Source organism: Lontra canadensis, unplaced genomic scaffold, assembly GCF_010015895.1.
Source record: "Lontra canadensis isolate GAN:19392208 unplaced genomic scaffold, GSC_riverotter_1.0 scaffold2, whole genome shotgun sequence".
In the NCBI taxonomy this organism is placed as follows: Eukaryota; Metazoa; Chordata; class Mammalia; order Carnivora; family Mustelidae; genus Lontra; species Lontra canadensis.
In genome coordinates, this window is record NW_022630996.1 from 157,497 (window position 1) to 173,432 (window position 15,936).

At 46.7% G+C, this 15,936-nt stretch overlaps 1 protein-coding gene across 3 annotated transcripts in view; it reads right to left on the minus strand.

Moving 5' to 3' along the window:
• The window catches only part of CUL1 (cullin 1), a 104,375-nt gene that overhangs the window by 10,783 nt on the left and 77,656 nt on the right, over positions 1–15,936 (minus strand). For all 3 annotated transcript variants that reach the window (XM_032866737.1, XM_032866736.1, XM_032866734.1), the window contains exons 9-11: positions 15,457–15,587; positions 2,324–2,431; positions 2,141–2,247 (exon numbers count right to left, since the gene is read on the minus strand). In XM_032866737.1, the coding sequence (XP_032722628.1) occupies positions 2,141–2,247; positions 2,324–2,431; positions 15,457–15,587 (346 nt within the window). The remainder of the gene's footprint in view (positions 1–2,140; positions 2,248–2,323; positions 2,432–15,456; positions 15,588–15,936) is intronic.

Consider the following 15,936-nt stretch of genomic DNA (forward strand, 5'->3'; position numbering starts at 1 on the left):
AACTACCATGGAAGAGTACATTTATGAAAAAACCGTTTAGGATTTCCAAGATGAAATTCAAACAGGAGATACTTATTAGAGTTCCCCCGAACAATCACATTTTCCTTTCATATAATCTATTTAATACAAAATTAATGAACTTCACTTTGGCAAATGCTTTTCTACTATATGCTTTAATTCAACTCTGAAAAAAACCAAAGAGGCAGAGAGAGTTTCTGAACGGCCGAATCATTTAAGGTAACGAAAGGGTTTAAACCACTAATGTGCTGCCTTCCTCTGTGTTTCTAACAACAGATTCTTTCTAAGACAAGCATGACCTGAGAAGTGACTGCAGGGTAAACAACATTTTTAAGGTTTTACGAGTCCCTCAGAGACAAGATCCCCATACATCTGTATAAAATGATCCAGCCGCCAAACGAGCGCTAGAAAGGTGCTTCAAGCTTAGGACAGCTGTCTCAGAAAGTCTGGTCCTGTTCTGCGTGTGGGCAGGCCAGGACGGTTTCTCTCCCAGGAAGACTTTTACTTCTTAGCTCCGTGCCCCAGCGCAAGCTCCCTGAGGCCGGCCCGCCACTGTGCCTGTCTGAGCAGCCTTCACGAAGGGACCACGGAGAGACTCGGTGAGGGGCCCTTGTGAAAAGGCAACGGATAAAAAGGATAAGCAGCATTCTGCCACACAAACTGATAGTCTACTAGAGCACGCAGTTACGATATTGAAAAATTTCACATCCCCTAGTGTAAAAAAAAAGAAAAAGAAATCAGGTCAGAAGAGACATTGTACTTTGGAGTCCATTTTTACTCCTGGAAGGAACAGCTGAAAGGATGTGACGAGAACTAAACTACACACTGACCAGCTTTGCAATAAATAGAAAACAACCCTCCAATACTCCATTCTCCCTGGTCTTGGGAAGTGACCTTCTGGCAAAGTCGGAGACAGCCAGTGACCTTACCAAACTATTTCCCATGTCAGGAAGACCACATCCAGTTCTGTTAATACAGTAAGTAATACTTACTACCGCAGAGCCACCCCCACATTCCTAGGGAACTCTACCATGTTCTGGAGAATTCTTCTTTAGTTCCCTAAACAATTTACTCTGCTAACATTCGACTCATGAGTTCCCCAACTCCATTCTAGGTGAGAACGGTCTGCAGTGTTCTTCTTGGTCTGTGTAGGTATTCTCAGTTTTTTTTTTTTTTTGCAGTGGGGTTGTGCGAGCCTTCGAGACCTGTTTATTCAGCTCAAAACCCGGACAACACGGGGGCCTGGGAAATGACTGTGTTTGTGGCTGGAGCTCTGGAAAAGTGCAACAAGCCTCGAGCATTTCTGAATCGAGGGAAGCTGTTAAAGTGCAAGAGAAGCTGAGAAAACTCAACCCACACCCCGAGCCTGGAACGCCAGAAGCACAGGCGGAGGAGAGGAGGGTGCCACGGGAGATCGCGAGGCCTCAGGCCCTGAGGACCCACACGCCGAGGAGGAAGAGCAGGTGAGAAACACGACGGCTAACGTAGGGCATGTGCGCGCCTGGCCGGCTCAGTCGCTGTGGCGTGGGACCCGATCTCGGGGCATGAGCTCAAGCCCCACGCCGGGTGTAGAGATGACTTACGAACAACTTTAAAGAACTATACGAAGGATACAAAACAGCAGTGAAACAAGCTCACCAAGTAAAGACAAGTGCTGGGGGGCCCATGATATCATGAGAGCCGCAGCCCACGGGGGTCCCTATTTCGGGCAAGAACCTGGGGAACTCCCGCAGCGGATCTTCCCCAGACACACGGCCGAGCCAGGCCCGCAGGACGGCACCAGGGAGAACGAGACAGACGTTAACTTCCCGCCTCCCTTCCAGCCTCGCAAGCACCGCCGGACCAACCCCTCGAACTTTATTTACCTAAAGAGGTCACACTACCTGCCATTCTCAAAAAGCCACCAGCAGCATTAAGAAACAAACGAACAACGAACAGGGCCTAGAATCGTAACATGAAGCACCTTTTAGGGAGCCAGAGAAGTTACTAGGTTTACAGTATTTTCTCAAAAGGCACCAAGATTACAACTTAGTGTATGTGAACTGTTACAAGGTTCAATTCCTCATAGCGAGCTGAGACTTTAAAACGGGTTTACTACGGGAAAACACAGAGTCACGAGTACCTTTTCTTCAACAGGGAGTCGCAGTACCGAGCCAGCAGCTCGGGGGATTTACTGGAGGACTGGGCCATTTTGGTAACCGCGTTGTTGTTAATGAAGCGCCCACAGGCCTGCGGGGCACAGAGAACACAGTCAGAGGCGCGCGGGCCCAGCCGCCCCCACCCGGCTGCCGCGGTGCCCACTCACCTTGTCCAGCGCAGCCACGAAGCCAGCGTCGTTGTTGAAGGCCGACATTACCAAGGCGTTGTATTTTTTATGAACATCCAACACTGTCTGTACATACATTTTGGGGTCCTTGGTAGGAGAAAAACAAACAAAAGTTGGTTACTGGGGATTAAATGGTATATTAATATGTTACTATAAAATATTCCTGAAGGTCAAGAAGTTTCTTCAAAGATGTTAAATAAGATCAAGAAATAACCTTGGTTCCACCATGAAAATATGCAGGACGTATCGCTTATAGACATACTAAAATAGATTCTCCATGCTTGAAATTAAATACTGATTTCCAACTTGTATAAAAAACAATGATTCTTCAAATTATGTCAACATTCAAAAGATCACAGGAAACAATTTTTCCAAGTGAGAGCTTGCTTAGCTCATTTTTGCTATTGTTAAGAATTCAAATTCTGGGGGCGCCTGGGTGGCTCAGTGGGTTAAGGCCTCTGCCTTTGGCTCAGGTCATGATCCCAGGGGTCCTGGGATCGAGCCCCGCATCGGGCTCTCTGCTCAGCGGGGAGCCTGCTTCCTCCTCTCTCTCTGCCTGCCTCTCTGCCTACTTGTGATTTGTCAAATAAACAAATAAATAAAAGAAAAAAAAAAGGAATTTAAATTCTGGACTTTTCTGGGAAAACTGATCAGTGAGTAAGATCCGTAATCAGCTGGGTATCTAGAGCTTAGGTGGGCAGGTGGTGTAGGAATAGTTAAGGTTGGGTGCCGGGTGGCTCAGTCAGTTAAGTGTCTGCCTTCGGCTCAGGTCACAGTCTCAGGGTCCTGGGATCAAGCCCCATGTCGGGCTCTCTGCTCTGCGGGGAATCGCTTCTTCCTCTTCCTCCGCCCCTCCCCTCTGGATTGTGTGCGCTCTCTCTCTCTCTCTCTCTCTAATAAAGAAAATCTTGAAAAAAAAAAAAAAAAAAAAAAAAAAAAGGAACAGTGTAAGACTAAGGTCTGAGGAAGTGCGGGCAGGGCCCTGAGTGGGTCAGGTAAGGCGTAGGGTCTGACTCGCATACCTGACTGTGCTGCAAGACTGGATGAGACCAGCCGGGGCCTGGGAGACAGGCAGAGCACTAAGGTAAGGGGAAGGCAATGCGGAGATCAGCCACAGGAGAGGCCCTGATTAAGGACACACAAGACAACAGAAGGACCGGGAGGGTAGGAACACGGAGACAGGTTTGAGTTGGCTGGCGCTGGGGACTCACTGCACGTCCCGTGCCAAGCTCCACACAAGGACTGTCACGGGCACACTATGAGGTCGCTGCTGTCTGGATCCTCCCTTGACAGGTGGAGAAACTAAGTCAGTTAGGCATCTGGCCGAGGGTATCAGGAGACGGCAGTCAGGCTTGACCCCAGGCCGCCTCACTCCTGAGCCACCATCTCCTCCGCAGCTCTCAGAAGGGGAAAGGCCTAGAGGACAGGACGTCCACAGCAGTGGCAATGTGGACAGACGTCACCCGCCACGGGGATGCTAGCGGCTGGGCCCTTTATGAGCAGGACGCCTGAGTGCTGGGGGCTTACGTGGCTGCCAGTGTCTCCAAATTCCTGACAGATAGGAGTCCTTGGGGTTCGGGAATAAGAAACCAGAATTCCCCAAATTCTAATTATTCTGCATCTTGTAATACTGTTTTTAAATAATGAGTAAGCACTGAGAATGAATCGTTTTCCTGTGATAGGTTTATACCAAGAGTTTCAGAGGTTTTCTGTTAAAAAATAAAATAAAAATGCCAAGTTTATTATTATGAGCACACTGCAGAAGATTTTAATTTCAACAGTATGTAAAGTGGTCTCTACCAGATATAGACATTTAATAAGGGAAAATGTTAACAGGGAATGCAAAATGATTGCCAAATAGAAATATCAGCTAAGATAGTGGAAGCTAATACCACATATACTGACTATCTAAAAATTATCTATCTTAAAATGTTAAAACACGCACAGCATTCACCGCCCCATCAGAGAATCTTGTTTCATGACAACTATTCCAGATGTAGAAAAATTTCTCCATTTTGCAATGGCTTTTAAAAATGTTTTAGCACTTTTAAAAAATTTAAAAAAAAATTTTTTTTTAAATTTTACTTATTTATTTGAGAGTGAGAGTGAGAGCAAGTGGTGGGGAGAGGGGAGAGGGAGAAGCAGACTCCCCGCTGAGCAGGGAGCCCGATGCAGGGCTTGATCCCAGGAACCTGAGATGATGACCTGAGCCACCCAGGTGCCCCCTGCACTGACAGTCTTAATTCACAAGAGCATCCAAAAGCAACTTCTAACTGGCACACATCTTATTTCATATAAATTCATTTCTTTTTTTAACAATGAAAATATTATCTGCCTGACTTAATTTTGGGTTTGCCACTGAAATTGATAGTACTATTGTTGCTAATTCAGGTTTTAGATTGCTTTCTGATTTCATGTCAAATTATTTCTTGATATTCACATTTTCTTGTCTTTGCATTTCTTTTGCTAAAAGTATTTACTAAGAACTCTAGCCTGTAGCGAGCATCCAAGCACAGGAAAGTGCCAGCAAACATCATTGGGTAGTGTCTGAATAAGGTAACATTCAAGGTTAAGGTCAACAGCATTACAAAGAATCACGTGTCAGAATTGCCAGTTTAAGGACTTACTTTGCTTCCCACACATGGTATTTTTGGGAACACCACTCAAAGGATTTACATGAAGTGTATTATGTGCATAAACACACTAACATGTATTTTAATTGTAAGAAGGAGGCCCTCAGCAGCAGAGAGGACGCACCCACATTTGCAACTTGCCGTCACCAATGAGGAAGACGAACCCGACAGTACCGCGTTTCTGGAACGTGCGCTCCTCTCGGTTCCAGAGACAACTGTGTGTGTGAGCATCCCTGTCCCTGCCGTCGGTGGGTTCTGTTGAACCAGGAATGCGGACTATCATGCTTGTAGAATTATGCTTTTCTCTGTTTTCATGATTTCTTGAACAACTTTTCTCAGATTCAGGATGTGGAAAAACATAAATGTCCCAAGAAATGCCAGGAAGGAATTCCCCGCAGAAAGACCAAGCAGAGGGCTCTTCCCCAAGGACACTGAAATCTTTGGACTCTGATTCCAAGAGTCTTTCTACTACAGGAGGAGACATAGCCAGCAGTCTGGCTGGTGAGAACGGAGGGTCTGAAAGAACCCCATGAAGGGAAACGCATGAAGCATCAAAGCCTCCGAAACCTGAAGTGAGAATCTGAGGTCCTGAGAGAGAAACCGCTTAGGAACTTGGCAAGGGCAGACGAAGCTAGGAGCGTGTGGGAATAAAAGAGAGAAGCAGGTGTTTCAGAGGGTTAAAAAAGCAACAGAGATAATGAGAGGTGAGATCAGCTAGAACAAACGCATGCTCTTCAGGAAACGTGTCAATTTTTGGTGCTTAAGGAAATGAACAGAGTAGTAACTGCTCTGATTCCTGACAATCTGCTTATTCAGTAGTACACAAAGGCTTTCTGCTAAGAAACACGACACCTGTCAGGGCTTGTTCCTGAGGGATGTCACCCACCCCGACATGATTTCACTTGTCTGTATAATGCCAGTGACGGTCACATTTATTTCTAGCCCAGACCAGACTTTCCCACCAGCTCACATGGTTTGTCCTTGGCCGTTGCATGGGATTCCCAAACTGTATGTCAGAGCTGTCCGGGTCTCCTCCCTGAACCCGCCTGTCTGCCAGAGCCCTCTCCATCTCCCTACGTTCAGGGTTTTACTGTAGAAAATTTCAAAGCTCTGCAAACTTTACTAAGAATGGTAAAATCTACTCCATGAACCCGTCATCCAGGGTCAACAAGGACTGAGCACAAACACTTGTCCCTCACAAAGTCGAAGAACCCAATTCCTTCTTCTCCCCACCCCCAACCTAACCAACCCATGCGGTCTTCCATCTGGCCACCAAAACAGATCACGCTCTTTTCACTTTAAATCTATTTTCTACACGGTACATATTGTTTAAAAAATAAAAATCTGGAGGCGCCTGGGTGGCTCAGTGGGTTGAAGCCTCTGCCTTCGGCTCAGGTCATGATCTCAGGGTCCTGGGATTGAGCCCCGCATGGGGATCTCTGCTTGGCAGGGGGGGCCTGCTTCCCTCCCCTCTCTGCCTGACTCTCTACTTACTTGTGATCTCTGTCAAATAAACAAATAAAATCTTTAAAAAAAAATCTGATTGTGTCCATTTCATGTCTGTTACCATCACCCAGTTTTCTCTCGCCCTCAGGACTCAGGCACCATCATTAAGGCGGCTTTCAGGGTCTCCTGGCCTGGCCAGCCATCGCCGACCCGGTCAGTTTCCGTCTGTGCCTTCCCTTCCTCTCAAGTCACACCAGACCGGCGGGTTCTTAGAATGGGTCGTATTTACACCCACTGAGGGGCTCTGCTCTGTCTGGGACCCCCTGCCTCGTTAGCTTTTGCTCTTCTACTGGTCTCAGAGATTTTCTCAGGGAAGCTCCCTTAACTGGGAGGATGGGGAGGGCCTGTTCCATGCTGGGATGCTGACTGCACTGGCTGTCCCCCCGGCCCAGCCGGGCGCTGGCTCCGAGAAGCCTGCCGGGGCCGTGTCCACCCTGCTTGTAAGCCCAGCGTGGGACATTCACCAACCACTTCTCAGACGGCTACATCAGCAACACTGAGAGTCGGGAGTCAAATTATTACCTTTAATGCCACACGTTTCCACTAAAAAAAAAAAACCCTAATTTTAAGGACCAATTTTGAAAAAAGAAAATTATGTAGGAGCCTCAGAGGACGTCCATCTCATCTTACCCTCTCTGCCCTGAATCAGTTCAGCACACGCGGCCGGCGAAGAGGTCTGAGCACGAGCTCACGGGAGCTGGCGTGCAGCAGACACGGTCTCTCAGGATGGTCTATGACCCTAATATTGGAATGCTGCCCAAAGAGGGGCGGGGGCGGCAGTGACAGGCTCGAAGGGCCACCCTCCCACTTCAAGAATGTACGCGGGGGCAGATGGGACCGTCCTCGGAAACGTGCCCTCACCCAGAGCGACCTCAGCACGCTCGGGACCCACGCCTCTCATCCAGCTGAGTCTGTCGCCGCCACGCAGCCCCACAGGACACGCGGGGCCTTGCCAGACCCAGTCAACAACCCGAGAGCATTATTCTTGGAGAAGGAGAAGTGAAGGCTCGAGTCATAAAAACACACCGTGCAGTTACCTGGGGGCACAGTGATTCTTCCCGTGAGCATCAGCACACGGTCCTCGGAGCGACATTCTCTCCACACGCCACACAGAGAAACAAAAGTTCCAGGAAAGGAACAATCACAAACCACCAACCACAGAGAGAAGCAGGGGAGGAGGGTCTGGGGGCACCAGAGGACTCGCGCTGACAACTGCCTGAGGCGAGGCCCAGGCCCAGCCTGGCTCCCCCAGCCGCTCACTCGCGAAGTACCATTACTTTCCGTATTAAATGACACGCCAAACCCAACCCAAACCAGACCCCCAAACGCTGGCGACAACAGCACAGAGCGGCCTCACGTGCCATCCAGGGACGTGATAGTCTCGCATTTTCTTCCCGGGTGTTTTCTAGTCCATCATCTCACCTCTTCTGACAAGCAGGAATCACCAGCTTTTCCGAGTGTGGTTTAACGTTGAAAATGCCGAAACGAAAGAACCTCCCAATGAGACCAGCGCCCCGCACTCCACCACCACGACCTCTGCCCGCCTGCTCCTTCGGCTTCCACCGCACGTGTTTATCCTGTAATCGTGGCTCTGAGTCTCTCAGACCATGAATAACGACTCTTGAACTATCACCTTTGGGTCTGATAAACTTCGAGAAAGCCCTGGTCGCGCTTCCATCACCAGCCCCGGCTCTGGCTCCCGCCCGCAAGTGCCTTCGCTCGGACAGGAGGCTACAGGCCCCGTCTGCGGCCCCTCTGTGAGGCCCGGTCAGGACCGAGGCTCCAAGCTGACTGGGGTCAGACACAGAGTGAAGACAGCCGAAAATATTCAATTCTGAGAGTGGAACTAAGCTGGACTTGCCCGGAAAACCTGGGACTCCTCTATGAGAAAGAATGATGCCGCAGGAAGTGGTTACTGCATTAGTTCAGTGACAGAAGCGGTGTGTCCGGCAAGCGGCGGGGGAAGGTGGTGAGAGTTCACGGTGGCCTTGAACTCGTTTGAAGCCACGCACGGGCCACATCAGGACTTAAAAATACACAGCAAAGAGGAAACCAAAATGTAGTTGGGATGTGGGACACCAAGTCAGATCTGGGTGGCGAGAGGCTCCCGTAACTGGGCTGCCTGCCCAGTTGGAAAGAGCACGGCCGTGCCCACAGCGGGGAGAGAGAAGGGTACATCCTGGGTATAAAAATGACACAGTGAGTCTTCCCACAGTCTGCTTATCCTAAACCAAAACGAACACCTGTGTCATTTCTCTTCTGAAGAAAACGGGAATTCTTTTCAGCCCATGGCAAGGCAGAAAACAGATTTGCAAACTCAGCTACAGGCTTTCTGAACCATTTTCCATCATCAGCATATATCAGTTCTTTGTGTAATTAAATTTGTCAGTTTGACTTACTTTATGAGAGTGCCTCCTTGTGACCTAAAGCACCTCCTTGATCCCCGCTCCATCAACATCCACATCTACATCAGAATTCCCTCTTGCTCTTTTATAAAACGTTTTATTACACCAGAATTTCAAACCTCATCAAAATAAGAAAGAATGGTAAAATCAGCCCCCATAATCCATCGCTCGGCGCTAAGGGACAGCCATGGCTGAAAGCCCAGGACTCTCTCACCTTGCCCTCCTCCTACCTTAGGAGAGATGTGTATTCCCTCCCTCTGACCAAACAAAGCAGGCTGGATGCCTGATGTAAGGTTCCTTGTCCAGTTTCATCACTGTGTGTATAATTTTCTTCTATTACTAGCACCCACCGAATGGTCGAGTTGGGACCACGTGACCAGAACATTTTACTCCAGGAGAGAAGGGGAATCGTGGCTGACTGAACGAAACCCAAACCTTGCACCGTGCTCCTCTGTTCACTTGGGTGCAAGTTCATCCAAACAACTGGGTTCCTATAATTATTTCTAACTCAACTTCTCAATCCCCAAACCGGGCTTTTTCCTAATTCTGGTAAGGTCCTAGATTCATCACCCCTTAGTCTTACACTGAAAAACATGCACCAGAGCTTCCTGATTTCATCTCTGCCTAGATCATTCTTCATTTCAAGGGCTCGCTTTTACAGGCACCGTCATTCCTGGAGCCAGAGCCCGGGGCTGCTCCTGAAAATGCCTCCTTTCGTTTCAAGTAGAAGACGTCTCTCTAAGCTGCAAATAAACCTTCATGATTTTGCTCCCCAGTCCATCTCTGCAGCCCTACACCCCCACTGTCCAATGGCCCCGCTGGACATGCAAGAATCTACGAAGCCACTCTTGCTGGGTGACACTTCAGCCCTAATCGGACTGACACTACTAAATCAAGATATGGTTTCAAAGAGGACCCTGCGCTTATCTGTTGCCATTTCTGCCCTAAAGACAGACAGTAATGAAATATTCTCTTCTAATCTGATTTATGTGAAGCCCTCTTTGTAGGGAAGTACTACAGCACCCAGATTGCTGTGAAATCACGCGCTAAGGAAAAATTCAACATGGAAACCCACCATATCCTCAAACACTCGTCAGTTAAGTACGCACACGTCTGTATTGACTCTTTTCCTGAACTATTTATTTTGATATTTTGCAAGAAGCTACCATCAAGGGAAATTATAAAGCCACCCAAGGACTTGGTATCATGTTTACTTTTAAGTGTAAGGTTGACGACTATCCACGTTACTGGTGTTTTCTCCAGGATGGGCTGCTGCGGACAGCATTCTCAGCTCTGCATGCTAATGAAGTAATTCTCCTGAGTTAGAGCTTATCCTTTATGGTCACGGGGGGTCCAGGAGCGGACTGTACTTCAGAGTCCTGACTGCCTTTACTGGTAAGCTCTCCACACTGACAGCAAAGAACTGGAGGCCTGACTCTAACCAGGCTAGCAGACTCCACGGCATGGAACGTGAGCACTGTCTATCTCAGCTCTGAGCTCTGTTTCCTATCCCGATTCTGCTTCTCTCTCTCTCATATCCCGTTGTCTTTTATGCATTGTGTTAGCAGCCTTGAGTCCTGCTGGCAACAATGAGGAGTACAATTAAAACGTAAGTGGGGTGACACTCCATTCTGCACAAAGGACTGTGCTAAATTCTGAAGATATGAAGAGGGATAAAGCCATTCCTGTAAAAGACATTTTCACAGATATCTAAAATATAAAGTAGTGTGAATGTCACACAGTCCAACATGCTACTATTTCAAAGGGGTGACAGGGAAAGGCTCATGGAAGAAATGGCATTTGAGCTGGGTTTTGAAAGATAAATAGGTGTTTAACACACAGGAACAAAAAAGGGACGCAGCAGAGACAAGTAGGAAGGTACAACAAGGCAGAGTCGTGGAAAGGTGAGCAGGTGATGGGTACGATGCAGAGACAGAGAAATGGGATGAAACCATAAAGGGGAGTCTGGCCACGCGGCCGAGGACTCCTCCTCTCCTCTGTCATTATGATGGCATCATTATCAAGGGATACTCGGAGCACAAGACACCAGCACTAAAACCATGAGGAGCACGGACTACAGCGAGCTCAGCCGTACTCCCCAGGGATCAGAGTCGACAGCAGTGACGGAGACACAGAGGTGACCCACGAATAGAGAGGGGCCCAGGAGAGACTTTTATGAATGCCACAGAGGTACAGGACGGGGGGGTGGGTGCGGCAGTCACTTAGGGCTCGAAGAGAAAGTGGAGAGTTCTTTTTAGAAGGGAGGATCCGAGCTGGCCTTCAAAGCAGGACAGAGCAAGCAGAAAGCAGGCAGGCCTGTGCTGCAGGCCAAGGGAAGCGCTTGAGTGCGAGAAGAGAAGTGATTTGGGGGGAGACAAAGCTCATGAGAGCAGGGGTAAATCAGAAGAGGATTCTGATTTAACAGAATGTTGTAGATTTGATATTCTATCATAGAGAAGAGGCTTTATTTCGCTTTGCTTAAAACAAGGATGAAGAACGTGGAGGAAGGCGGTCAGAGCGTTCAGTACTAGTTCTGAGAGATGGCAGTGCCAGGCCCCATGGGGGACTAACAGGAAGGGAAAGGAGAGCGGGAAGAGCATCTGGAGAGCAAAGTCACGGGGCCTGGATGAACTCCGCGGGGCAGGGAAGGGGGCTCGCCCTCCCCCCACCCTCCCCCGACTCACTCGGGCCATGTCCGTGTGCCCTACTCCTTCCAGGCCAGAAGCCATGCCTCGGAAGCTTCCTGTACAACAAACTGGCCTATTTAAAATGATTTATCTGGTTCTTTGTTCGGCTCTAAACCAGTTATGAATCCCATCCTTGAGTATCTTCTGTGTACAAGGTTCCCAAAGTCCTACTGGTACCCAGGGCAACGGCAGCTGCTCCCACGCTGTTACCCAGGAGTCGGCACATCAGTGGAGCACACGTGTCCTCAGTCGCGAGGACCTATAAAGGCTGGAGAGAATCTTCCAGATGCCCCGGGACCCTGCCCGGCACGGGGGTAAGACGGCCCCACCCGGGTCTGCTTGGCCCTGCGGCCTGACGGTCTCTGTCCTCCGAGGAGCCCCGAGTGCTCCCGGGGCCGGCTGTCCGGGCAGGTCCTAGCGGCGGCACGTCTGGGAACAGCCTGTGTGCTAAGGGCTCCCTTCCACGCCGCTGCACGAGGACTGCGGTTCTCGCTTAGGTCAGGGGACATCCGCCTCGGGCCGGTAATTCAGGAACAGCCTTTCATTTTAGAAGTTTATTTTTAACTATGAAAAAAAAGGCCTTAGGAAAATGCTCAGGTAGGTTTTGAGGGTGCCAACACATAAAATATTATTTTGAATCACATTACAAGTTTGAAATCTATAATAATTTCAGTCTAGGCCAAACCAATCGGTAGCAGATCTAGCTTTCCAAACAATACCTTTTCAAGGCCAGTTAAAGAGAAGTCCGGCTTCCAAGTAAAATCATTTCTCTATCTGTGGACACTTCACCTGTTTTGCTTGATATAAAAAGGATTATAGGACTAGATGAGAAAACTTTTTGGTCCTTAAAGAATCACTTGAACAGTGCTTTCTAGGACATTTAATACACTCCCCGCAAATGATTTTCATATATTATGATCCAACTCAACTGGGCAAAATGTTCAAACTTTAAAAAAATTGTTTTCTCAGAGTAATTAAGCCCCACTTAAAATTATATAATAATTATTTTTTCTTTTAATTATTAAGGAAAACAGTCTCTTTCCTCCACTGCTTTTCCTCCAGCATGAGTGGGCTTTGGAAAACCATCATGGCTTGAGTTACAATATATCTTTTCCATTTGCCATGTTTGTGATAAAAATACCTACTAAAATTAAGCATATTTTAAGCAGCTGTATTTATTCTTTCCTACAGTAAGTATATAAGCACCTATTGTGCTTTGGGCTAATAAGCACTGGGTACACACGCTCTTTCCTGAGCTCCTTCAAGTTTCGTGGGCTCCTGTCACTGGTGAGTAAAGGCAGCAGGTATAACCCAGGCCGGGACAGTGGTGTAAGAAACTCACACATCACTTAGCACACTGCAAACTATGAATCAAGTGAGACTTTAAGTAAGACGGAAATTCAGGAAAAACTCCTGCAGAAAATAGAAATAAGTATCTACTTCCCCCTAAAAACATTTTTCTTTACAACAGCTTGGCAAATCACTTTCATGAGTTCAATATAAAAATGGCTTTTATAGAGGGAATAATTATAATAATATATTATTTATGATCAATAATGTATTAACAAAAGAAATGTCTAACTTTTGAAAGTCAAGGCAGATGCCATATAAGTTTATTAAGCTATACAGATTACTCTTCCTGGGGGAAAATCCTGTTTCAGTGTTTAAACGCATGGGAATCACTGGCTTACATTTAAGTAATAAAAGGATTACTGAAAAGTTCAATTTCCAGTAAAATATAACTGCTGATAGTCTATTTGTGCTGCATACTGCTGACAGATGAAGGTCCCACCTATAATTTTACTTAGAAACTAAACTTGTGCTTTAACTGGCCATGAAAAACTAAAGGTCAGATTTAAGATTCACCAAGTCAGGTGACTGCATCCAAAAGAAAGAGAAAACAGTAGTACTTGAGAATTACAGTGCGATTTATTTCTCCATCTAGGACCTTACTTTGCTTTGGAAAAGATGGACATCAGAAGTAACACCCCATCATTCCCATGAAAACAATCTACGTGCACTCGTCTAGACCACGGACCCCGAGGCCACCTCCCAGCACAGAGATCATACACAGCCGGCCACACAGAAAATTGAGCTCTGCTTCCTGCAGTTGCTACTCAAAGCCATGTCTGATGAAATAAGAGACTCACCACTTAGATCATTTCAAGGAAAAGAAGTCATTTACTTGGCTCTGCTGCTCATGTGGCTAAGCTGAGTTTCGAATTAACTCCTGTGAAAACACCTTACATTACTGAAAAGTCGGCCCTCCCTGAATGATGTATGCACGCGCATGTGTCAGGCTCCTCGGAAAGGAACATTCAGTGTGGAAAGAAGAAAAGCCATCAAAATGTAAGGATGATTTTTAAATGGGTTTTTTTTTTTTTTAATATTTTATTTATTTATTTGACAGACAGAGATCACAAGTTGGCAGAGAGTCAGGCAGAGAGAGAGGAGGAAGCAGGCTCCCCGCTGAGCAGAGAGCCCGATGCGGGGCTCGATCCCAGGACCCTGAGATCATGACCTGAGCCGAAGGCAGAGGCTTTAACCCACTGAGCCACCCAGGCGCCCCTTACCACCCAGGCGCCCCTTAAATGGGTTTTTAAAAGGAAAACTGTCATCACGTACACACCAGATTTAATAAGCATGCTACATGTATCACTTGTTCACAAAAATCCTATGAGGTGGTCACCGTCATTTTCTATTAAAAAAAAAAAAACAAACCCAACTGACAGAGCCAGAAAAGCAAGTTAGCGGCAAGGTCACACAGCAGGAGCGGGGCTTTGAACCCAGACAGACTGTCAGGGGCCACACTCAACCCGGCCAAGGTAACAACAGCGTCATGGTCCCAACCCAGCGAGTCCCGGCACCGGGACTTCACCCTCCAGCTCACACTGAAACCTGGAATCTTTCTCAATGCCTCAATGCCCACGAAGCCAGGTCCCTTCCATCTTGGAAGTGCAAAATTAATTATTTTGCACTAATTAATTATTTTATTGACCTGAAGGAAGCAGTTTACATTCACCCCATTAGTAATTCATAGTTGTGTCAAAAGGGAAGCAGCAACCCACAGAAAGAAATCTTCCCAAGTTTTAATAAGGAAATGAAGATTTTACAAGATGTATTAAAGACAGTGTTGTCAAAAAAAAAGAAAAAGAAAGAAAGAAAGAAAAAGATGGTATGGGAAAAAAATACAGTACTGTCAAAAATAACATTAAAACAATAAAAATCAGAACTACAAAGTTTTCTGATTCAGACATAAGAGCCAACCATCTTCTAGAAGCCTTTTTAGTTCTCCCAAATACTATCAAAATTAAAGTGTGCAACAGGGACAGAACTGAAGATAATTCACCCATCTTTTAGGAACACGAGGTACTCCCTAGGTATTCCTACACTAGCAGGAATACTCCCTGTACCCCCTGGGGACGTGGGGGTCAGAAGGAGCACTACACACTTCAGCGCCTTCCCAGGGCAAACAGTCCAGTGACCTTCAACGGAAGGGCAGTCCTCGGATCAGAGTCCCCAACAGGTAAAGCCTGCGGCCCGTGGGTGCCAGAGCCCTATGTCTGGGAGGCCGCAGCCTGTTCGTTCTATGGAAGAGTCTTCTCTCTCCTGGTGTAAGACATGTAATTGTGAGAAGAAATGAAGGGAAAAAAATATCAAGAAATGACATCCTTAAAGCCTAAAAGGTACCAGAGAGAAGTTTATGGAGGAATTTACTAAAATGGTCTCTGAACCTTCTACTTTAAAAAGCCAAGACAAGGTTCCCTACTACAGTTCTAGTGAATTCTTACCACTTGGATTTGTAAATGGAGGCACATGACATTGGCAGTTCCTGTGTGGAAATGTTAGGCCGGACTGATTTCCAATTAAATAGTACTTACATTTAAAGCAGCTTCTCCACACTTTTCAATTGCTGCAAGACCCTGATTATGAATGTGTGTCTCTAGAAGTTTTTTCAATTCTCCTAGGCCATCCTGGATTCTAGATACAAGATTATACATGCGACCCAAATCTGAAAGAAGAAGATGCCACCTTTATGCACGGAAACGAACTTTGCACAGCCCTCCCCTACATATGTATTTATACTGTGATGACAGATACCTTGAAATAAAACAACAGTGTTTTTAGATCCAAATAAAAAATGTCTGAATTATAACCAAGTACTTTATATTTAGTGTATATATATTAAGCTGAAAGTAACAACGAAGTTGTTATTGTAGAAGTCTACTTTTCTCGTTACTATGAGAAACCAGCAACAAAACAGAGAAAAAATGTATCAGGAAGTCTATCTGATGTTTCCTAAAATTCTCAAGGTTGAGATACTGTTTATGCTCGATATATAATAGGCACTCAAATATTTA